General features: G+C 42.6%; 1 protein-coding gene across 1 annotated transcript; it reads right to left on the reverse strand.

Annotated features, from left to right (window-relative positions):
• Positions 1 to 1,313: 1,313 nt before the first annotated feature.
• celf3a (cugbp, Elav-like family member 3a) lies at positions 1,314 to 24,060 on the reverse strand. Its single transcript, XM_076106294.1, has 13 exons — positions 23,817 to 24,060; positions 22,090 to 22,172; positions 12,298 to 12,346; positions 10,528 to 10,656; positions 9,322 to 9,401; positions 8,561 to 8,704; positions 7,404 to 7,548; positions 5,760 to 5,909; positions 5,447 to 5,506; positions 4,774 to 4,881; positions 4,183 to 4,326; positions 3,888 to 4,020; positions 1,314 to 1,633 (listed from the first exon to the last, which is right to left on the reverse strand). Exons 1-12 carry the CDS (start codon positions 23,959 to 23,961, stop codon positions 3,893 to 3,895), a joined length of 1,365 nt encoding a protein of 454 aa, XP_075962409.1. The 5' UTR covers positions 23,962 to 24,060; the 3' UTR covers positions 1,314 to 1,633; positions 3,888 to 3,892.
• Between the last annotated feature and the right edge of the window lie 1,788 nt (positions 24,061 to 25,848).

Here is a 25,848-nt window from a genome sequence, read left to right on the forward strand (position 1 = left end):
CAACGGTTTTGGTTGTATCTCCACCTATACCCTGTCATGTATCTGGCTTATATTTTGCAACATAAGTTATAATTGTATATCATCAAGCTACAGTCTTTTGCCGCTGTTTTCCTCATCAGATAAGAGATTCCCTCTCCTCATCCTGGTATCTGTTTATGGCATTAATTACCCTTCATACATTCATGCATGCCAAAGGAGGCCGAGACATGTTTGGACGGGTCGGATCTAAACCAAACAGCTGCGTGCAGACGGACTCAGTGCACGCCCGAATGTGGTGACAGACACCTCAGCCTTTTCCATCCTCTCCATACCTGGCCTGGATATTTTTGCATGCTGTGTCATCAATAACTCATGGCCAAGGTTGGGTTATCAATCATTTAACATCATTGTGTGACATTATAATGGACATTTTGTACAGACTTGTAATTATACTGCACTTCAAGTAGCAACAATAAATCAGCAAAAATAGTTTTCTTCCTGTTCTTTGGTAAAGTTGGTCCACAGTTTCACATGCAACCAACACAGGAGGCCAGATGTTTTCCACTTTGCGCAATACTTCCTCAGGCCTATAGAGAGCAGCAAACACTGGATAGCTCATTTATGATCCAACACCCAAACTTTGACACAACCATCGTCTATTCTCTCATCTCTTCTAACATTGTTGATTCATCATGCAGAGGAAAGATGGGATTTTTTTGGTAAATCACATGATGTGAACAGACACACATTTTAATTCTAAATTGTACTTTATTTTCTTTTAAAGACATATGTTTTAAAACAGCGATTGTAGAGAATAAATAAAGAAACATTATGTTGTTATTTTTTTTTTACTTCCATAGGTACATTAATGCAATTAAAAACTCTATAATAAGTGTGTTCATTGTCTTGAAGACCACAGAAATCCTCTTTTTTTTCTTCTTAAATTAAAAAAAGAAATTGTCACATCCCCCACCAACCCGCCCCACCCTCATCAAATTGATTACCAAATAAATTAAACGTAAAAAATCAAGATAGAAAAATTCCCAGCCATCCCTTCAGCTTTGTTAATTTGAAAAGTAGTGGCAGCAGAGAATCTTAACTCGTGAAGTCCTTCAACTCCATTTTTAAACCAAGGTATGTACAGTGAGAGGAAATTCAAATCTCTTCCAGTTTAATTACCCCATGTTTTTAATTTACGTATAAATAATAAAACTAACTCTACATAACAATATTACCAATGGTAATAATACAGAATAGTATTTTCTCTTTTCTCCGACTGTGTAGACTGGCCTCCTGTTAATGCCATAGACCACAAATCACACTATACAGTAGAACCCTGTTCAGAAGAATAACATCAGTGATATGCTTTTTCTTAACATGTAGATCTTGTTGCTGACAATAGAGTATGTACATAATATAAATGAATCCAGCTGTGGAATGATAGGAAATCTGGAGCACTTCTGATATTGCGGATGCGGATTCTGTAGATGTACGCTGTTGCCGATATTACTGCTGTTGTTTGTTGTTGTTTGAAAGCGCATACACGTGATACTGCTTTTTGTGAAGTCTTGCTCCTGTGCTATACGGTTGGTCAAACAACCAAAAAAGGCTGGGACATCCCAAGTGGTTTTCTTGATTGAACTCTTAGGTTTTCCTGGAGGTGAAGAAGAAGAAGAAGAAGAGGAGAGAGAAAAAGAAAAAAAAGCACAGAGCATTTTAAACCAAATCACACACATCAAACACATAAATGTAAGACTTTGGAAGTGGAGTGGTGTCTGCAATACACACTGCTTGCACTGATGCCTCAGGGGAGTCTCGGTAATCAAATAGTGTCCATGCAACTCAAATAGTGACAGTCATACTGCTGCAAGTGTATGCACGTTCTTAGAAAATAGTTTGTTATCTCTTTTGGCAGGCAAATTAATTCAGAACATGCACAGCAGGAATTCTGGTGGGGATAACTATAACCTCCAAATTTTTAGAAAACAGTTGGAGCTCATTTTACATTTATTCTAATGTATTCAGAACCATGTCATTCACCAAACTGTAGTTTCTCAGGGAGGTAAGAGTATTCAAATCATCCATTTGTGATGCAGGTTGCTGCAAACAGGGCATCAGCAGGTACCAGAACAATCTATTTGTGACATTTTAAGACCTAATGGCAGTTTATCTAAATAGAACAATTTAACAAAAATGTGAATCATCTGTCCCTTATAAATATTGACTAAATTAAAAACTCCTTAACAAGCAGTCATTAATCCTCAAACTTTGTTCAAACCTTCTTAAATTTCTCTAAATTATAATTCTGATTTATTTCTGATAATCAATATCTAACCTTTTCAAACTTGGTCAGTGAACTGCAGAAACCCTGCATAAGACACTTACTGTGTGTTTTTGGTTATTAGAAATGTTAAGTGGACATTTGTGGATGCACTATTTGAATACTATAACACTTTGAGTATTTTTTTGGTGTTGCATATCATGGTTTTGAAGTCCCAGAATTCCTACAGAGGAATGCACATCCTCAGCCAGCAGCACGTGTCACAGGAACCAAACAGCTTTACCCAAAACCTTCTAAAGTAAGGTTAGTGTCTCAGTTGGTACAACACACACACACACACACACACACACACACACACACACACACACACACACACACACACACACACACACACACACACACACACACACACACACACACACACACACACGTACATGAATATTTTTAATACAAAACACGGATATATAAATGCACGCACCATCTCGTTGTCTTACACTCGGGCCTCCCACGAATGCACCATCATTCACACACAAACACTATGTTGTCAACCATTTACAGGGGCACGTTCAGTACATTTCCAATCTCACAAAAAAACAACAAAGTTCAGGCACAAAGTCACTTGGAATTGAGTTACAACCAAACAAAAACCCCGCACTCACCGAAAACTACCACACCAACCAACTAAACAGAGGGAATATGTAAGAATGATAATCATGACAGACAAAAAGGAAACTAATCAAAAACCAAAAAGTCTAAAAGGAAAAAATAAATCTAATGTATCCATAATTGATGGACATCAGGCTAATTTAGCTCTTAGCACTGAAGCTTTTAGAGGTCTTGGGGGAAAAAAACAGCATGTCATGATAATCAATTACTTACAAATGCTGAGGTAAAGTGACAGTTATTGATCAGTCTTTGCAAGGAATAAAACCAGGACAAAATAATAAGAGGAAACTCACAACGCACCAAACACAGTTCATGGTCGCCACAGTAACCCGCCATGCAGTTGGAGCATGGTGAATCAAGGCAACGGCCCAAAATAAAAAATCGCTAATGGCAACCATCACAGGCAATATCGCCACAGCAACCAACACAGGCCAATTAACTTACAACGCAGTGAGAAGGAAGGGGGGGAGGTTTTAGCGGTTGCTAGGCAACCGTAGCCATAGCGACGCACGTCTCCACGATATATGTATGGACGGGACAGTCTTGAGAGTGGTGTGATGTTTTTTCGGGAAAAATGGCATATGGCACAGCACAAAAACAATAAACGAAAAGTAAAACAAAAATTAATGACGAACAGTAGTTGGCATTCAACCCTGCGATAGAACACTGGTTAGACAGAACATTTGAACCGAGTGAAAGTCTACTTCTCAATCAAACTGTCCCTCGACATACTGAGCACACAATGTATTTCAAATTGATGAGTGCTGCCACCTCATTAAAGTTAATCTACTGTAGGGTTATTGACTTCTTCAGTTCCACATGAAAGACAGCCATTTAAGCACTGAGCCCCCCAATTACATCCACTCTGTCTCTTTAACTTCCAGTCACATTTTCGGCTGTCTATCAATCCCTTCCCGAGCCCGCCCCATCTCCTCAAGCATGTCAATACACAATAACTAACCTCCTTCAGTAAGGCCTGTTGGCATCCTTGGGCCTCTTCAGTTGCACCTTCAGTCTCTTCATGCCGATCTGGAAGCCGTTCATGGCCTGGATGGCAGTCTGGGCGCTGGATGGGTTGTCAAAACTTACAAAACCTGAGGGGGAAGTAACAGGATGAAGGAATCAAACACAAACATTCGCCAACAGCAGCAGCATTTATAGGGAAGAAAGAGGGGAAAGTAGATGAAGCTAAAATGATCTGAAAACACATCTTTCTTTACATAAGAAAGAACGTTTCAGCCATGCCAGTGACTCACCAAAGCATTTACTCTGGTTGGTGGCACGGTCCACAAACACCTTTGCAGAGATGACGTTTCCGAAGGGAAGGAACATCTGCAGTATCTCAGAGTCAGTGAACTCCTGTGGCAGGTGGTAGATGAAGATGTTACAGCCCTCTGGACCTGTACACAAATAGAGCCACGACGACACAGACGTGACATGACACGACAAGACAAGTTAGGCAATCAGTGAGTTCGTGTGAGTAACACAATGTACAACAGTAATAATACATTTTGGTCTCTGGGACATCGTGATGGACATTTTATACGCTAAACAGTAACAAAATAATCAAAATAATACTGTATAGTTTGGTCAGTAATGGAAATAATCAGTCGTTGCAGTCTTTATCTTCACTGTGGTAAATGGCATCATTCAAATGAGTTGTAAAAGTCTGCTAATACATTTTCACATCATGAAAACCACGAATGAAAACTAACAGATACCTAGAAAGGTTATCTGTGACATTAAGCATGTGTGTGTGTGATTTGTGGTGAATGGGCTAAAACATGCCAAACCACTGGAATGTTTCTCTAAGATATGAATATTTGTGCACAGCTCTTTGAGTTTACCTTCTCGTTGCTGCAGCTGCTGCGGCTGCTGCGGCTGCTGCTGAGCCACCAGCGTGGGCTGGTGGGGGAACGGCTGTCCCACCAGGCTGTAGGCAGCAGGGTAGGTGGCTGATGGGGGAGGAGGAACAGGTGAGCAGAGAGCAGCGGTGAGGCACGATAGAGACTGCAAACTAATCAGTTTCTCCTCAAAACAACATCTGACAGAGCTGCATTCCCACCTACAGATTTGCTGAAAACACGGCGATGCTTTTGCATTTAGTTTGTGACTCACAGATAGGGCTGCAGGTATTTACAATTTGTAATATATGTGCATGTTTTGACTTTGGATGTCAATTTCTACTTTACACATGCCGTGTTGGGTAATGTAGCCGCATCCCATTATGTTACATAAAACTGTTTTGCATTCTGGTTACACTGACTGGAAGGATATTTCTAGGAATCAAAATCTGAAGTCCAGTCAAACTTTATGTGAAATGTATATTTGTGAGATTATTTTTTATTTAATTTTTTTCTCCGACAAACATTGATACTTCAAAAAAGATATGCAAACTTATTATCAGTAGCAGCAGTAAGGCAAGTATATAGCGATACATTCATATGAATAAATGGCAATTTATGTCACATTTTATGGCGCTACATCGGACACATCTAACACTGAGACAGTGAGGCTCACCTGTATAGTGCTGCATGCCTGTATAAGCTTGCTGCATGGGGTCCAGGACAGGACTCTGAGCTGTGGCAGAGTAAACACATCGTCAACAACTGCTATATGCACACACAAAAAAATCCTGAATGCTATTTGGGGCACATCAGCACGCTCCAAATAACATTTAGTGCTTTAATTTAATCTCCTCTTGATTAGGCCCTCGCGGTTGCACATCAAAACGGGAAGCCTGTGAATTTGTGGATGAATATAATTTTCACAGCAACACACAGTTGTTCTCTACTTTCTTGTGTAGCTGCTGTTAAGGACGTTGTGGCTATACCTTGATAGGCATGAACGCCATTGGTGTACAGGGCCTCGGTTGCTGATTGGCCGTTGGACAGAGTTGGAAGCGAGGCGTAGCTGTTCAATGTGAGCGGTGGAGGCAGAGCAGGAAGAGGTGTGCCTGCCATGGAGGGTGGAGTGTTGGTACCTGGAGACATTTTATTTTTATTCAAATAAATCCAATCAACAGCAGGAATACGGAATTAAAAACAAGACAAAGAGGAGATTTGTGCTGGGTATCAATAGATTTGTCAATCAACAGAAAATTATTTGACTTCCATTTTTGATGATTGTTTCTTTAGTCATTTATTAAATTCAAGTCAAGCCAATTTATTTATTTAGCCCAATATCACAAATTTGCCTAAAGGAGCTTTACAATCTGTACAGCATATGACACCCTCTGTCCTTTAACCCATTGAACCAGAAAAGGAAAAAACTGAACTAAAACTGAACTGGGGAAAAAAGAAAGAAACCTCTGGAAGAGCAACTGAGGAGGGATCCCTCTCCCACGATGAACAGATGTGCAATAGACAAAAAAATTGAATGTAAACATGTATGAAGAAAAACTAAGCTCTAACAAGAGTAAGAGTTCACAGCCAGGCGAGCGGCTCTGAGAGGGCTGCACTTTGGCACAGCGGTGCTTTGAGCTAAATGCTAGCATCAGCATGCTAATTTGCTCACAATGACGAGGCTAACATGCTGACGTTAAAGGTACCCTGTGGAGTTTTTGACCTATAGTAGTGCTATGAAGCATATTTTTTTTAATGACGCACGCGAGAGTAGTGATACGCGTTCCTGCCAACGGTTTCACACGACACCACTGAGCTACAGGTGGCTGTAATGCAAAGAAACAAACTAGTAAACATGGATGCAAACAATGCAGGATTTAAAAATGTTCTCTATCAATCAACTTTGCAAATGTTTTATAAGAGAGGAAATGCATTCAACACTATTTTTGTAGACCTAAAGGAGACAACACGGTGCGTTGTGGTGAGTAACATTCACTCTCAATATAACTTCTGCTTGTTTACAAAAAAGAAACTCCACAGGGTGCAGGTGATGTTTACTCTGATCATCATCTTAGTTCAACATGCTAACATTTGCTAAAATACAGCCAAAGCAAGGTATTTGGTCATGAATCACAGGATTGGACACAATCAAATTTGACCTGATGATGGCACTAAATTAATTAGCTAAGGGATCACCAAAGTTATTACAATTCATCCTGAGGGGGACATCAATGTCTGTACTTTTGCTGTTTACAGTTTCATTAGTTAAAAGTTGCTGCTTATGTCTGTTTCATATCATACTAAATTGAGTACTGAGTTGTTGTATTTTTCCAAACTCTCAGATATCAACATTGGCATCGCCAGTGTTAATCTGGCTATAATACAGACTATCCAAGTACTTGCAGGATGCAGGTACTCTAACTCATTTACCGTTTTACTGCCTTTTCCACATTAAACGTAAAACCTGACATGGCTAACATCATGGCAGACTGAGGAAGAAGAAGAAAAACTACAAAATAGATGTTTGTTATTTTGTCCTCTTAGGTCCACCTCTCTTTGTGTAGCTGCGCTCATATTTCAGGCAAAAATCGAATCAGGGCCGAACGGGCCCAGACATCACTGCCTCTCATTACCTGAGGAGGGGGTGATGGATGAGAGCGGCGTGGCAATGATGCTGCTGGGGTTGAGGGCGGCGAGTTGCTGCATCTGAACCGCCGCCACGGTGGCAACAGGAGAGAGGTAGGCCGACTGCGCCACCAGGGCCTGCTGCTGCATCAACTGGAGGCCGGAGACAGAGAGAGAGAGAGAGAGAGAGAGAGGTTGTGTTAGAGAGGGAGTCAGGTTATTGTGTGTTTAGAGTAAGGAGAATGATGTGCAGGATCTGACAGTGTTTCTTTGTGTGCAGAGTGCAGACTTTAGGTGTGTGTTCCCTGAGTGTAATCTCAGGCTTGTAAAGTAGAGAAACTAAACCAGGAGACTTTACACATCCAAGACATTGTGAAAAGGCTCAACTTCAGACATTTAGTGAGTGATTTCTGTAGATTACAATTGCAGATGGACACACTTTGTTCACATTTATGTTATTAACTCGTCATAAAAGTCGAACATATTTAATATAGTTATAATGGCTCCCGTCTGAACCTCAATCATGAGTCAATATATTTTAAGACCTCAGCTCTGTATACGCTGCGGCTGCAACATGACACAGACGTCAAATTGTCCTTGGTGACTCGTTTTTTCAGACCTGACCAGACGCTTCATGATATTCCTAATCAGTCAGTGTGCTGAATCAGGTTAGAATTGGTATTAATTGGTAAATAGTTTCAGATGGCAATTTTATTTGGGGTTTTAGTTTAGCTTTTTATTGAAGAAAAGAATGTCGCTATAAATCAACACATCCATTACAGGTAAAAAAAAAAAAAGCGTTGTCAGGCCTCCTTAAGCATCACAAACTGAACGACTGTAAATGAGCCAAATCTGAAACCATTTGCAGTAAACGGTCAATTAACAACGGGAGTAATGTGGCTTCACTCGAAATCTTTCCTGTCAAAATCCTCTTGTATGACATTAAAACGCTTCTATTAGAATCACATGGAACACACTGAGTAAAGTTTGCTCTCCAGAACATTCTGTAGATTTTGAGTCAAATATTTTTTACTTTTTATTTTTACATCAGCTCTTACTGCAGTACTGGACTAATCTTCAATCGCGTAATTGTTCTTCACAGACAACCAGTAGGCACAAAGAACATGAAACGTTGTTTTCTCTGTGTTTCATTGTGGATACTCACAGCCTGCGTGTAAGCGTTGTAGGCCCCGAGGTGCAGGGTCATGGGACTGATGACTCCCAGCTGAGAGGCCACCTGCTGCATCCGCCGGAGACCTCGCTCCTTCTCTGAATCGGCAAACTTCACCACCAGGCTGGACGAGGCGCCCTGCGGAGGAAATGGAACACTTCAATATAACTGGACATCCTGGTGGTCTAAGGATCAAGACAATCACTGCATCCTGGTTCCAACCTTTGTTGAAAGTCATTTTTCTCCTCTGTCTCCTCTCATTTCTTAGCGGTTCTGTACTGTCTGACATCGAAATAAATGCAAACGTCTGTTTACTGTTTTAATAATTCCTGTTTTTACTGAATTAAATATATTAGTTAGACATGTGTGTGCGTGTGTGTGTGTGTGTGTGTGTATGTGTGTGTGTGTGTGTGTGTGTGTGTGTGTGTATGTGTGCGTGTGTGTGTGTGTGTGTGTGTGTGTATGTGTGTGCGTGTGTGTGTGTGTGTGTGTGTGTATGTGTGTGTGTGTATGTGTGTGTGTGTGTGTGTGTGTGTGTGTGTGTGGAGGAGGGGGACATAAATGAGAAGTGGTGACTGCTAGCTGAGTCACCACGTTGAGTGTCTAAATGACTGGATTTGGAGCATCTAAAAGTGTGTATACTGTATTTCAGTATGTGTGTGACCATGTGTTTCTCTGCACGTGTGCACACGTGTGTGTGTGTGTGTGTGTGTGTGTGTGTGTGTGTGTGTGTGTGTGTGTAGGGGGGGACTCACTGGTAGAGTGCGACTCCCGTGCAGAGTGTTGATGGCGGCCTGGGCCTCTGCGTTGCTCTGGTACTTTACAAATGCACACCCTACATGAAACAACACACCGTTAAACGTGGCCTCACACAGACCGACAGACAGACAGACAGACAACAGGAAAAACACACACACTCACTCATGGTATACAGAAACTACTTCCCTTTAAAAATACATTAGGAGCCGTCTTACATCCAGCGCTTCATCAGTTACCGTGGCATCATTAAACATGGTCCACAAAACATTCATTGCTTCATCAATCACAGTCCGTAAACCACCAAACGCATCATTAGCCATGACCCATAAAACCTATTGCACCATTAGTCATGCCTCATGCACCAAACGCAGAAAAAAATCTAGCATCTGTGTTTGAACTGTCGCCGGACTTTGATTTACATGGCAAATATCATTAGCTTTGTTGTTCGTGACAATATAAATTAACATTCACGTGGTGGTAAATGTGCTGAAGGCTTAATTCTCAAGGCTGGAAAAAACACAAACAGTCAACCAAAGTTTGTTTCACTGAGTTTCACTCTAACAGTCGTGATCTGGACTCTTTTTGTGATCAATTTATCTTAGAGATCTGTAAAAGCTAAAGGAAAACTGAGTTACGGGTGTTTTGGAAATAGTGGCAAGTAAAGCTTGGGGGATTATCATTCACTGGAACAAATATAAATGTAGTGTTTTAGGATTTTAGGTAAAGCCTAATCACTGTGGGTAATTTAGACCAGGAATAAGTTAGCTTTCCATCCATTTCAGTATAGGACATTTGAAATCACTCAAATGGTTAAACATATCTAACTTTGTTCAGTCCTGTGTATAAAAATGTCCAGGCACCATACTGCAGGTGTTTGAGTGGACTACAGGCTTACATGGGTATAGTAGTCAAAATCCATAGATGTGGCGCTTTTGCCTCTCATCCCTTTAATGTGTGGGCTTTTAAATTTTTTATATTTTTTATTCAAAGAATCTAAAAGAAGTGATTGTTGAATGCACTGTAGCAGAGGCACAGCAGTCTTTGTTGTTATCCTGAGTGGAAATAAGGAAATAAGTTATCTTACTATTGTTTTTACCCCGTGCCATGCTTTGATTACATGAACAACAATAACAACGTTTTTGTGTTTCTACGTGTTCAATGGATTGAACCTATTTCGTGTGCTTCTCACACGTTGACGTTACCTTTGCTGGTGCCGTCCGGCCCGCGGAGCACCGTGCACTCCTCTATGCTGCCGAACGGCTCGAACATCTTCCTCACGTCGGTGTCCGTCTGCTGTTTCCCCAGCATGCCCACGAACAGCTTCCTGTCTTCTAAGGGGAAGGAGGTCGCCGAGATTGGGAGAGAGAGAAACAGGACAATGTGCGGATGGTGTGAGTGAGGTTATATAGGGAATAAAGAGGGAGCAGATGTTTTATGGGAGAGGTGATACAGGCAGTGAAAAAAGAGAGGGGGGGGGGGGGGGGTGCCATGTCACCGTACATGCATGAATAATAAAGGACAACTGTGTGATAAGCAGCTACAACGTGGGAGGGATCAGCCTGCTATGCTTCAGAGCGCCACCAGAGTGCAGCAGCACGAACATGACAAGAGACAAACAGCATCTGGCCGTGACTCAAATGTTTGTCACCCTCTGTGTTGTCAGAGAAGCTGCTCCGTCTGTCCCCGTCTGTGAAGGATCAGGCCAGTGTTTCTGCGTGTTTCCGCCCATTCACTACCAATCGCACGCGCGTTGCATCCCCGCGGACCGTTCTCCAAAACATGCCAATAGATTTAGAGAGCCTAATTCTTTATTTATTTTTTCCCATAACATGAGATTGTAATTTATTTGGCCTTCATGTTGGTATGGTATGTAAATCCCGGGACTTAAAAGCTTGAGGTACAGAATCAATCACAGTGAGCATGTCATGCTCTGTTATTTTGAGATTACAGATGTGGTGTTATGTTTTGGATTCGAGAGCTGGCTGCCATTAAGCATTCAAATTCACAAGCTATGATTGTAATGCCATCAAACTCGTTTCTTGTATTTCTTGTAAAGTTGTGGTTTGACGGCAAACATTTCAAACTAAAGCATTACCATTATGTTGACTGTGATGGATCAAGCTAATTTCAAGTGTCAGCAAACTCACTGTCATACAATATTGAAATTAAAGGAAAGGAATGGCCCTCTTAAACTATAGTATGTTTCACTAAACTCTCAGAGAAAAACAAATGCGTACTCAAAATGTTGGAGAAAATGAAAAGGCCCTTTTCACATCTGACATTCTGACTTCATAGTAGTAAAAGCAAAGGTGATAATTACATAAGTGTTTAATAGCATTAGCGAAAGCTAATTACTGGGACACTTGAATAGAACAGATTCTATTCAAGTGTCCCAGTAATGGGCAAGAATAACGTAAAGTATATAGGAATTGTAGTTAATGAATACAAAATAAGTTTACATTTATAAGTGTGCTCACAAACGTGTGAAAATTAGCTGTGGTTAGGTGACTAGATGTTAGGGCTGAAGGCTCTTTAATGGCATCTATCGAGTCAGATCGACCAGTGTAGCACACCTGTGGTAGTTTAAACCTGCAGCTTTGAAGCTGTTGAGGCTGTTGAGGCACTGGTGTGGTTTGACTGCAACAAAACACCCATTTTAACATCTGAACCTTGAATCATAGTTTTGAGCTGTTTGATAACCTCTTGCATATTTTCTATGCAAATTGTTGTTGCAATTGCTTGTTTGTAGAAATCCCCTCAATCATTAACTGGCACTGTCTAGATTCTGATGGTGACATTTTGAGATGTCGTCACAGTCTTAAGAGCTGTACACAAAAAAAAAACATTGCATTTTACTCGTTGCAAGTGTTTCCGTGTGGATTCAAGACTGAATGACTGTGTCGGTCGTGTGCACGGTGACGGTGTTGTTTGAACAGGTGCTGTGTTTCTAGATGGGGACAGGTGTCTCTTACCCCCTCTGCTCTCGCTGTCCGCCGGCTTCACTTGGATTGGACGGTTCATCTGGAAAGAAAGCGGTCACGTGGCAGGGTCAGCTTTAAATACAGGACAGCAGAAGTGATCACGAACACAAGAAAAACAATTGAATCTATGCACCCATGGCACTTCATCACAATGTGGCCAGTACTTGTCATGTAAACTGCAAAAGATGACGTGCATGTGTACCGACGTCCTGTAACCGACCTAGAAATGCTATTAATGCTTTAGTATGACGTAAGCTGGTGACACATGCATGCATGTACAGATGTTAGTGAATTTGGGCTGAGCTCCAGCCTCCTACGATCCCCCACTAATTTCTTATTTTCCAACTCTACTCCAGCAGAACACGGCTGACACCGATATGTGTGATTTTACATTCACACTATCGTACAGTGTGTGTGTCTCTCTCTCTCTCTCTCTCTCTCCAAGTCTCTCTCAGAATCTGCTCTAATCCTGCCGTCTATCGTTCCCTCTCCCCCTATCACACAAAACCAGGAAAAGCACCCACCCACGCAGGATTGGGGAAGTGATAAGATTAAGAACACTCGCCGGCTAATCTGGATCACAGGAGCACGCAGCATCAGAATAGCGAGAGATTCTGAGGCCGACAGAGAGACAGAGATGAGGGTACACAGGGTTAGAAAGGAAGGAATTATAAGTAGAAAAACAACAAAGAATAAAAGAATGACAAAGAAAAAGGAGAGCACACACGACACAGAGAGGGATTAGGCGACCTTTTCATAATTCATCAAAAGACAAGCTGCTGAAATGCCTTTTTTTAATTATCCTCGGCACTATTTAACAAAACCCCTATATGAAATTGTGCACACATCAGTGCCTCGTCTTTCAAATGTATCGAGCACGGTGAAAAGAGGTTTTGAGTGAAACGAAGAAAAGAGCGAACAAGAGAGGGCAAAAAAGGGAGAAGGGTGGGATTGAGAGGGATTGAGAGGGAAGGGAAGGAGCATATGGAGGAAAGGACGGAGGTGGGGGGATGTGAGTGCGTGTGAAGGGGAGGAGGAGGATGAAGGGTGATGTCGGTGAGGAGTCGAGGTGAGAGCAACAGAGTGACACTCTGTTAGCTGTGGCTTAATGAAGGTCTTAATTATGGAGCCGGTGACATTTCAGCCAGTCACTGATCCTGTGTCACTGATTGATCCGCTGTGATCGGTCACCAGGAGACACTATCGATTGGGGCCACGGTCGCTCTGCCGCCAGGACCCGCATGCACAAACACTGTCGCCACCATTGTACCTAAACACCGGCTGAGATACCGCCAACCACTGCTGCAGAGGCCCCCTGTGCCCCCCTGCACTGAGAGCGTCCAATTGATTGCACCAATTAATGGGATGATAGAGTAGATGGAGGGGCAACGTCTCAAAACCATCTTCCAATCAGTCAAGCAAGTGTGGGCGTCTGCTCCTGCAGTCAGTGAATAATAATTTTTGTTTAAATTATAGTTTTGTTGGCAGCAAAGAGAACTTCATCCTGACAGGGCCCACAAGCTAGACGTCAGGTACTCGTGGAGTTGTAGGGTGCTCTGGAAAAAAGCACTCAACAACAATGACTTATGTTATTATAAAGTGTTCATTCATTGCATCTTGTCCACCGGTTACCTCGATACCAATCATTTCTTATGCTATTTGCACTTGTATACGCCTACATGCAATGTTATATATATTTACTACCTTATCATTTCTGTTTTGCTGCCCGTTGAGGCGTATATTAAGTGTGTTGAATATCAAACTACACATTGCTTTATTTGCACTCTTTATTTGCACTCTTTTATCTAATTGTGGATTTTTGTATGTGGATATCAGGTCAAATATGAAGCTGGTTTTCATCAAAAGGTCATCAACTAGAGGTCGTAGTAGTTGAGGATGCATTCCATATTTTATGAAAAAAATGGTTGACCTGAAAGTATTTTTAAAAATATAAATTTCTTTGGGACGCAAAGAGGGCAGTTTTAAACAAAGAAATTCTAATCAAAGCTGATGGTGAAGGATGCAGGCAGTTGGGACAGTTTTATTTTAACCACAGCAAAAGATACATGACCAAGACACGGTGCATGGTCCGATATGGTCATACAAATAAGATGTGACACACAGTATAGGCCTACATCTTAAAATATTGGTTAATGTTTTCAAATCCATTTATTCCTGTGTTTTTTTCCCCATGCATAGTATTCATCAAAGTTACATTTAAAGCTTGGGTAGGTAATGTATGTTAGAAACCTTTTTTTGTTTGTATTACATCCTGACAGCCATCAATAAATCAAATGCTCTGACAAAAAAGAAAAATCAATCAATTCATTCAGCTGCCTCCCTGACGCACACTCTGCCCTTGCACACTCTGCCCTTGCACCAACTTACCGGTTGGATAACTTAACAAATCTATCTTATTCTTGCTGGCACAGCCGTCAAAAACACGATACTGACAACAAGAGCTTAGTGTCCTCTGTGGTTGCTCCTGCCCCACATGCAATACACTAACAGCAAATACGCGCGCAAATTCTTTCAATATGAAAAATGACAGACCATCTACTGCAAAACCAGACTCAGAACGAGACTAGATGGATTACTTTTTCAATGCAAAGATAAAGATAAGTCTTGGTGTAGTATCCTGTCTAATCCCTGAGCTGCGTTAAGGAGTCAAAGTTGATGCTACAACCATATGGCAGTAGCTTTGTGTGACATCGTTGATTGACATTATGGTTGAATGACGCCTGTAGAACATGCTGTGGCCCATATTTCACTGCAGGAGGACACAGCGAAGGCCACGGCGGCGGTGGCGATCGAGAGAAGAGCAGATGACGGCTCGGGAGATTGGAATTAGAATATATACGAGAGGGAAAACAGTGAGAAGTGGAGGCCATTGAGGCTGTGCCACTTCACATCGGCACGGCAACCGGCCCCACTCCTCTGACGAAGACGGCGCTCGCATGGCCATCGCCATGACAACCCCGGTGATGAGAACTCCACATCAGGTAAACAAGGTTGCCCCGAACGACGTGCGGAAGAGACGGGCGAAAAACAAACGAGGAGGACAAAGGGTGCTTCTAGGTCGAGAGATAGAGGGATTAGACGTGTGAGGGAGGAGGGGTGAGGCGAGGAGGAGAGGAAAAATGAAAGACACCGCACGCAAAACAACAAAAAAAAAGGATGATGGAGGGAGCGCTCATGCCTGTTGAATGTTGGCGCTGCCTCGAGAGCAGATGCAGAAGCAGGGAGAAAAATATCTCCCTCTAAGCCTAAACCACTAACGCACACTTTACAGTAATTTGCTCTCTCTCCCCTCCTCCCCCTCCTGTTGCTCCCCTCCCCTTTCTCTCTTAGGCTTGTTTACAAAAACAGTCCCATACTGTGCACAGACAGCACAAGGCGAAACCTTTCTACAGCCCTTTTTACTAGTGTGTTTCTGATTTGTTTCTCCCCCATGTGCTCCATCTCCAAACACACAGATATTACATACAATCATCCTACGACTAAACACACATTTATTGTTCCCACACACACACACACAAACACACACACACACACACACACACACACACACACACACACACACACACACACACACACACTCGCTCTGTCTGCTCCTGTCGCTCACAGCAACATCGACACATAATCTGTTCGCTCTGCGATGCCACGGGGGATTTTCCTGGGATTATGAGATATTAAATCCATAGGTCATTTAATCAAATCATGCATGAAGCCCTGAGAACGTCAACGTCCATACGCACCGAGGAGAGGCTCCCATTTTCGTCTACCACAACAACCTAAATGTGTTTTAGATAGAGGACCGTTTACAGCCGGAGCGAGTAAGGCATATTGATGATGATATTTTTCTCCATTATGCGCGCAGAGCAGATGATAATCTCTGCGCTCTTAGCTCAACGCAGCCAGTGTTGTTGAGTCTATATAGCAGGCTGCTGCTGCTGCTGCTGCTGCTGCTGCTGCGTGAGGGTGACACATTTCTATCGTCTGTTTTCTCTCCAATTTCAATCCATGAATTCTGCCCTGAGAAGCAGCCACTCTGAATGTTAAATTTATCAGCAGAGACCATCTCCGCTGCTCTTTCAACAACATTTACAGCAGGGAGGCAGAGTTGGAGGTGGAGGGTTGGGGTGTAGTCGGGTGGGGCTTGGGGGGTGGGGGGCACAAAGACAATTTTCTGTTTTTGCCTCCCCTCCGCTCCATCACACAGGGCTGGTCATTGCATCGCACCGGTCGCCTAGCAACCTGGCATCCCTTGTCCCCGCCGTCTCCAGGCAACCCCCCCCCCGCCCCCCCACCCCCCCACCCCCACCCCCCCCCCCCCCCCCCCTCCCCTCCCTGCTCCGTTTCCTCTCCCGTCTCTGCTGCTTTTGCTCCCTCGCTTCTCCATCCACCACCTCGCCGCAAATGCACTTACGCTGGGACGCACTTGTGAATTCACCCGGGGGAAAAGAACAAGCACAGGTGGAAATTGGTATATTCACAGGAAAAAAAAAGAACGAAAAGAACAAACAAAAAAAGGGGAGATTAAGAGACGCAGATGACTATGAGCTCGCACAAAGAGTTGGAACAAAGCGACAGAGGCAGGGACAAAAAAAAAGAAAAGTAGGGATGCACAAGTATACGGTCTGTTAATGATTCCGCACGTGGATGCACACACAGATGTGCACACACATGAGCGGGCAAGCACAGAAAGCAGGGAGAAAGCCTACCTTCTCCTAAATTCAGCCAGTCGCTAAGTCAATCAAACACACAGAGACTGACAGCTCCACGCCTGTACAGTTCAATAATATTTAATCAATGAACCAGTCTTCGGTGTCAAAGCTGCTTCCCAGTGCTGTCTCCTTCCCCTACAGGGTTCAGTAGTCTGTCCAGTATCAAGGCGAAGATGACAGCTATTGAAGCTGACATTCAGCCTTTTTTGTCAGACAGCCAACAAAAATCCTTCAAAGTGTAGAAACTGAATATCAAAGAGTAAATTTCTAACAACACTCAAGTTGACTCTCAATTGTTTTGTCTCTTCTGACTGTTAAATATTCATGTCAAGTGTTGTTTGACTCGACTCAGTGGAGCAGAAGGGGAAAAGAACTGAATCGCAGGACACATTTCTGTGTGTGTGTGTGTGTGTGTGTGTGGGGGGGGGGGGGGGGGGGGGGTACAGATAGGGTCCATGTCCTACTTTCTTTTTGTTTTTTTTGTTGTTTTTTAACTCCACCATAGTCCAGTGTATATGTAGTTCAAAGAGACTAATGAGTTTTGAGACAACAGCCTCTTCCCACTTTTGTGTGCTCCCATACCACCGCACACTCCCTAACCCCCAAAACACACTATTTCTCAGTAACAGATGTCTGTATTTAAGCTGATAAACACACTGCCTCAATGCACCTCCAACCCCCTCCACCCTTACTGCCACCCACTGTTCATTATCTCAAACTTTCATTCATCTCTTCCTCCCCCTCCCCCTCCCTCCCTTATTGCCCCCCCCCCCCTTCATTTATCCAATTTCTCTCTAATTCACACCCATTTACCACCTTTATAAATCCAATCTGCATTCATCATAACAGTCGCCCCAGAGTGACGTACAGAGGCCCTTTTTTTTTGTTTGTCAGTCAGCGCCGCCTGTCCTGCGTCGTCCCCGCCGCGCATTGATATGCATGCATATGTAAATGAACCGACGCCTGAATGCACACTCAACTCCAGATAGATTCATCAAGTGAACACATTTGCTCCGAGGCCGCGCTAATTGCTATCATCATCGTCACCATCGCCGCAACTCACTGACATCAGGACATATGGAGGCCTTGCTTTATCTGCTTATAGTCAGATACATGAAACGACATGTGAGCAGGTTTACATGCTCATGCTCACATCATAATGTTTAAGGGCCGCAGTGAAACAAATCTATTTTGTGTAATTTTTTGCCTTCGTTGCGCGCAAAAATGTCAGTTTCTGCCTAGTTAGCAGAAAAGAGACTAAAATGCAAAGATGTAATAAGTGACTGTTAACATCACCCTGCAACTGTTCATGGCCCACATGTGTCTCTACAGCAGAACGTCTGCTCAGACATTAAGGACACAACTGGCACTACAACTTCCCATCTCATATCCTGCGTGAAAAGCTTGAGCTATATTTAGCATATGTATTTATTTCAGACTATTGATAAAACCCCTCTGTCTGCTCCGTCTGAGTCCTTATGGCTGAGTAAATGTCAGGCTTAGTCAGATGTTCCACTCAAAGAGGGCTCTTTCCTCTCGTATGGGCAGCTTAAACACAGAAGGCCTCGTCGCTCAGATTCTACACACACACACACACGCGCGCGCGCGCGCACACACACACACACGGTAGATAATGAATGAAGAAACCTGAGAGCAGCCTACAATAAACCCAACAACTTCCATCCATCCATATCTTTGGATGTGTACTCTCCATGGAAACACGTGCACACAAAGACAAACAGACACTTACACACAGCCGCGCATGCACGCACACAAAAGCACACGCACCCTTCATTAAACCGCGTTAGTGCGAACACCTGCCCTCCCTTCCCCCGCTGCACATGCAAATATACACCAAAACACACACACACACATACACCCGCGCGGCTACTTTCTCACTTGGGCACAGTGGCACTATTAAATACTTATTGCATTTTAAATGAACTGTGAGGCATTGTTGCAAATATTAATTCAAGACAGTGTGTTATGAGGGGTAGTCTAGAGTATCTCTACTGATGCAGATATGAGCTTCAGGGCTGCAACTGACAATTCCTTTCCTTATCGATCAAATGAAAATGTTGACATTTTGGGAAATGCGCTAATTGGCTTTCATGCCAAGAGTTAGGAGAATACTTCTATGTCTAGATGCTAAATATGATGCTAAAGGATGTTAGCTTAGCTTAGAATAAAGACTGGAAACAGTTAGGCTGGCTGTTAAACAAACACGATATGTGTTGATTAGCAAGTACTGGTAGGTGGATTTTGGTAAATCTGGACAGAACCAGACCAGCTGTTTCTCCCTGTTTACAGTCTCTATGCTATGCTAGGCCAACAGCCTGCAGCTTCATATTTACTGGACATACATGAGAGTGGTATCAGAAGGCAAATAAGCAAAATTCCCAAAATGTCTAACTTTTCGTTCAACCAACTGGTTATTTTCTCAATTAATCATCTCCAAAAATGCCAGAAAAGTCCATGGGGACAACTTGAAATGTTACCAGTCCAAAACCCAAATACATTAAGTGTACGATCACAGAGGAAAACCAGAAAACATTTTCTCCTAAAAAGCTGGAAACAGTGTATATTTGATATTTTGTCTTGAAAAATTACTTGGATGCTTAATTAATTAAGGAATGATGAAAATAGTTGCTGTATCCCTTTGTGTCTGAAGACCTTTAATGGCAGATAGCAACGAGATTCAGTCATTCAGTTCATTCAACAGTTATCTATTTGAAGTTGTTGAAATATAAGTTTGGGGTGGCGGTGTAAAATGGCTTCTTTTTAACGTGGCATATCTGGATGTTATTGTCTCTACTGAGCCTCACAGCAGCTGACTTAGCCAGACGAACTGACCTGAGACAGCGCAGAGATAAAGTGAACAGAGGGGACAAGAGTACAAGATGTCCAAACAGGATTGAACGCGAGTACCGCCCACCTCCATTTCCACACTTCCTCTCGGAGTGAATCTGGTATATTACTCCTGCCTCTTTTTTTCTCTCCTCCCTTTTCCAACTCCATCTTTCTCTCACTTTCGGCTCAATGTGCTTTTGACACTCCTCCTCCCCCTCTCACTTAGAGACGGCCTCTCTCACCTGAAATTAAACACAAGGCCAGGTGCCACTCCGAAACTACCATCTGTTCGCCCCTGCCTGACTTCTTTCTTTCTATTTCTTTCTTCTTTCCCATTGTTAGCAGAGAGAGAAAAATCTGTAAAATAGCGAGGAGAAAAAAAAAAAAGCCTTAAGCTCCAACTCTTACTTTCCAGAGAGGAGAAATGCTACCAGAAAAGCAGCACTGAGTGTTTCATGTTATTTCTTTTGTATCGGCCGAACCATGAGATGCCAAAGTTAATTATTCGTTGGCAGTGCAGGTGCAATTAGATGACAATTACACCACAGCTGGTAGCAGGGTTGGGAGGCAGTTCTAGTCCGCGTGGGTGTGTGTGGAGCTAATAATATGGTTTTCGCCTTTTTTTTTTCCCTTCTTCTTCTTTCGGCAAAGGGAGGGGGGGAGGGCAGGGGAGGATTGAGAGAGCACAGGAGGGTTTAGCTTGTTCCACACGGCTTAGAGGTAAGAGGTTGTGAGAAGGAGAGCCGCTGGGGTTGAAACGCAGGGGGGATAGGGCTTTAGCCATGGGGCATTGGGCCCTGCTGATCCCCTACGAGAGGTCAGGAAGGTCACGCTACTGTCACGCTAACAATGAGATTTCTTTTGTTGCCACCCTAGTACCAGCCTGCTCCTTCAATTGTCTCCATGTCCCCCGATAACCTCCTGCCTGCCATTACGACATTGTTCTGCTGAAACAATCGATAAGTCAGTGTTCAACATTTTTAATCGTTGAGTAACTGTTTATTTATCACGGCTTAAATTCCAAACATTTTTTGGCTCAAGCATCTCAAAATGTGAGGGTTGGGGCTATTTGTCTGCCTTAGGGTGTCACCGATTAATTACGTTGTCTATAAAATGTCTTAGAAAATTGTGAAAAATGCCCATCACGATCTGCCTTGTTTTGTTTTGTCGTACCAACAGCCTAAAACTCAAAGATGTCCAGTTCACTATCACACGAGACAAAGAAAAGCAGCTCACATTTTAGAGGCTGGAACCAGAGAATGTTTTGCAGTTTTGTCTGAAAGATTACCCAATTGAATACCAGCGGGTTTCGGCCTGTTCGTAGGATTAAAACAAGCAATTTGATCACATCACAAAGCTGAATGAATGATTCATCGGATAAATCAATACTGAAATGAATCGTAAGGTGCAGCCCGACACTGTTCTCCTGCTCCTCCTCTCTTTCCTCAAAAACTATGGTCATGCGCTGCCATTCGGCAGAGAGAGAGAGAGAGAGATAGAGAGAGAGAAAAAGAAAGAAGTGAATGATGTAGATTTCAACAAAAATAACCAAAAGGAAACTGGGGTAAGGCCTTGTTAGTCAAAGAGGAAGCAGCAGCAAGTCTGGGAGCACACTCTGTCTCAGTAATTCCTTGCCTTGTCGCCTTGTCTCTCATATAGCCGGTTATTATAGAGACGCGGCTGTCATGTCATATTTAGCTCTGGAAATGTCATTTGGCAGCACACCTGCTGCCTGGCTATGCTAATAAAGCTAGGTTTAACTTTGATTAGAATTCAGAGGGAGAGATGGATGGAAAGAGGGGGGTGGGGGGGGGGGGGGGGGGGGGGCACAGAAAGGAAGAGAAACATCAGAGAGAATAAGAGCTGGAATAGTCACTCCAGCAGCGAGCCTCATAGCTGTCTCTTTCGACCCGTGACATGCAGCAAGATGACTCATGCCTTAACTGGATGGATGTGTCTGGATGCATCACATATGAAATAAGAGAGAGAGAGCAGCCTCTGACCTTTATTGGAGCATATCAGCTAAAGGGGGAAGTCAGGCCTGCATGTCAAACTCGGTTAATTTTCTGGCGTCACTGTGTGTCTGCGTGGTGCGTTCAGATAGCCCAGCATGCCAGTTTTTCTGCTCCCTCTATACATACATATATATATATATATATATATATATATATATATAGATGCAAGGATCTTAAAAATACGGACTCACCCCTGGTAGTGTCTTCTGCTCGTGCAGTGCATTCTGGGCTTTGAGGGCGGACTCACGAGCACAATATGTCAGGAAGGCACATCCTGGAGACAAGTGTTAGAAGATCAGAGAGCCATAAGTCTATGTATTTTTAATGTCAGATTCATATGCTGCAAATAATGTGTGGAGTCGGCAGTGCAATGTTATTGTAACTTAATCTTAATTGGCCATTTGCCCCTGAATGCCTGTAGGCAGAAACATGCTGCTGGAGTTTATTGTCCTGTTATTAACCTTCCATTTGATATATGTGCTTTGCTTTTATCTTAACAACTGGTCTGGGTCAGCATGCGTTAAACATTTCGAAAAAAAAAAATGCCTCCCGCCTTTAATCAGGCCGTCATGTTTAAAATGTATTTAAGTCGGCATGAAACAGAGACAAGAATTCAAATAAAACAACGCACAGCTAACATTTTGCTAAATACTTCTCACAGCAGCACTGGAGATCTACGGGATTATTAAATCATAATGCCTGGAGACTATTCAGACACAAACACTCTGAATGGGTATTTAATATCACGCTGCTAAGGCCAAATGTATGCAGTCCCGCATAATAGAGAAAGGCCTTCATTAACCTTTAGGGCTCCCACAAATCATGAATATGCAAATGTATGCAGAATAGGTGTTATAGGTGTTAGAGGACTGATACCACCTGGCCTATACGTCTCCCAAACGGTTGATGGTTTATGTGGATTTACAAAGGCCTTTGTTTTCTGTGCTCAGATTTGCATTAGAAATGACAGTAAGGATCATTGTTTAGCTTAGATCACGTTGGCCAGCTCTAGTCCATCTGTCAAGCAGGATTTTGATTTTGAATGTGCTGGGACATTACTTAGTAGTGGGTGACACTTAACTCTTAAAAAGTGACTGACATCACCATGTGAGTCCAATTATGAACTGACAAAATACTTTTTGTGAGATCGATTTGACGGCTAGCTCTCTGGTTGCGAACATTTGAAAAAAAATGCAGCGTGCTGTGCAACATTTTTAATACCAACACCCTGAAATCTCTTCGCTTTTTTTCTTGCATTTTTTTTTATGTAGCATCCAGAGGTAGGCGTGGAGGGAAACCTCCCAGCATGCATCAGGGGGTCTCGTGAACACAATCCTCATTTCATGTGTTTGATTTGTGTTTTGCACTGTGCTCAACAATGTTTCCACATTTCAATTGTTTTTATAGAGTTAGTTAGCTCCACAATGTGAGTGCCCAGTAAACATTAATCTAAGGCAGAAAGCAGTGGCTCCTCCTCCTCAGTCAGGACACTGAACTTCAAACTGCTCTTGAAAGTAGAAGTATGGCATTGTGAAAATATGATACAGCACTCTGATATGTGGACGACTCTAAATGAAAGAAAGGATATTACCAGTTACCATTATTCAAGGTTGTTCAATACTTTAAATATTTTAGTCAGTCCAAGTGACGATTCAAACTTATCACCAACTGTGAATCAGTTTTCTTTTTTAGATCAATAGTGTTAAACATCAGGTTTTGGCCTCACAGAGGCTCCAGAGAGACCATGGCTGAATGAGGACTACTGGTATTTACTGAGAATTAAAACCGAGCTAGGACATATACGATTAACAGGCCTCGCTCTCATCATAACTAATACTAAATTGACAATATTTCCCCCATATGAGCTCCCTGAGACAACATCTTATCAAATGGGAGTTGTTGGCAACACCTTCCTCACCTTTGTGCATCCCTGTGTATTTGTCCTTTATCACCGTCAACTCATAGATCTTGCCAAACTGCTCGAAGATGGGCTTCAGGTCCTTCTCCTCCAGGTTTCGGGGTATCTGCCCGATGAAGAGCTTGATTGCGTCAGGCTCCTTCATTGAGAAGTCTGGGGAGGAATAATAACACACACACACACGCACACACAGATTGGAGGTGGCGATCAGGAGGAGCAGACAGGAGCCTGCAGGCTTAAATTCACACTGCACAGGAGGTGCAAACAGGAGGCCGGGGATGGAGGTGCAGATGGGAGCGTTCAGTGGGAATGGGAGGCAGAAATACTATCTACACCCTGGTAGACATGGTAGTAATCTCGTGGGAGATTTTTTTGAGATTTTTGAACATAGATATCCCAATAAAACACACATGATTATCACAAATAACAAATATTACAAAATAACCTAAGTTCACTGTTGACACAGATACATTGTCAGCGCTAAGCACTATGAATCCTATAGGAATAGTGATAGTAGTGAGAGTGATGCAATTCTATTTTAGTGGGGATTCTTTGCAATTACACATCTTTTTATTTTTCAATATAACTTCAACAGCTGAGGCCACCATGTTGTGTATCATTTGCATAGAATACTAAAAACATATCAATCACAGAAAATGAGATCATAATCTCATGACGTTCATATTATTGGCAGCTATATGAACATTATGTATAATATATTATTATCATGATTCATAGCTACAGAGCTAAGATATATTATCAATGCCTGACATCAAAATTATTTTTAAAAGTCCATCAAATAATAGTCGGCTACACACAATCCTTAATGCACTGGTATTCGGTCTAGGCCGCCTGTATTCATACAGAAACATGACAGTGTGTCTGTCAACACAGCTGGAGACCCGCGCTCTCTTTGTCAAAACATGGGTGACAACAACAATGACCCGAACATGATTTTACACCTCTGTCCAAAAAAACACCCAAAAAAAACACAGAACAACAAAGAGTTGTAAAAAAAAAAAGAGAAGACAATCATACCTGTGGTGCTGTTCGTGGCAAAAAAATCGGCGCGATGAGTGGATGCCTTATTCTTCCCCCCGCTGTTATTTAGTTGTTGAATTTAAATTATTCAGTTCATTTGTCTGTAAGAGCGCCTTTGGATCCTGTAACAAGTCAGGCCTGTACCTCCACTATAACAACACAAGTAGCATCCGGCGACGGTCCTTTATTCGGCATGAGCGTGTTTTTCTAGACCTGCTTTTTGTTTTTTTCCCCCTCTGACAGATGCTCCGTGATTTTTCCCTTTCAAATAAATCTGATACAAAAATAAAGAAATGTCTCTCTATCTCTCTAGCTAGGCTGAATGAAGAGTATTGTGGTAGATGAATGTAGGCTTCCTTCAGCAGACCGTGGGGAATTGGCAGTCTGGTTGGCTGTCCTCTCCTCTCCCTCTCCCAGTGTGTGTGTCTGTACTCCTTTGACGTCGTAAGCCGGTGTCTCCCTCCCTGTCCATCTCAGCTCCATCCCTCCTCCCCTGGGCTGTACGAGCCGTGATGTCTGCCGCCAGGGACCGTCGCTAAACTACCAGCCCTGTGACCGGCGGAGAGGCTGGAAAGAGGTAACGAAAGAGACAGCACATAAAACACAGTCATGGCTGCAAAATGTGATGCTGGATGTTCCTGTGTACATTAGGGCTTTTTTTTTTGCCAATTTGAAATGAAAGCTTTTTCACATTAAGGTCAATTTTTGTTCTTACTGACTTCTTGCGGATTTGGAGATTGTGCACTGTTTCTATATCTTTTGATGGCCCAATATCCAAAACAAATATTATAATAATTCCCCCAAAACACCATTGTTATGCAGTAGGTAATGCTGCATTTCTCTATATACTTATTTCTGTTCTTGTGCAGCTGCAAAAAACACATTTTCCCTCTGGTGATCAATAAAGGCATTTCTACTCTTATACTACAAGACTAAGTACCTATATATATATATATATATATATATATATATATATATATATGCATATGTA

This window comes from Anarhichas minor, unplaced genomic scaffold (genome assembly GCF_050575085.1).
Source record: "Anarhichas minor isolate MPS153535 unplaced genomic scaffold, ASM5057508v1 ptg000033l, whole genome shotgun sequence".
NCBI lineage: Eukaryota > Metazoa > Chordata > Actinopteri > Perciformes > Anarhichadidae > Anarhichas > Anarhichas minor.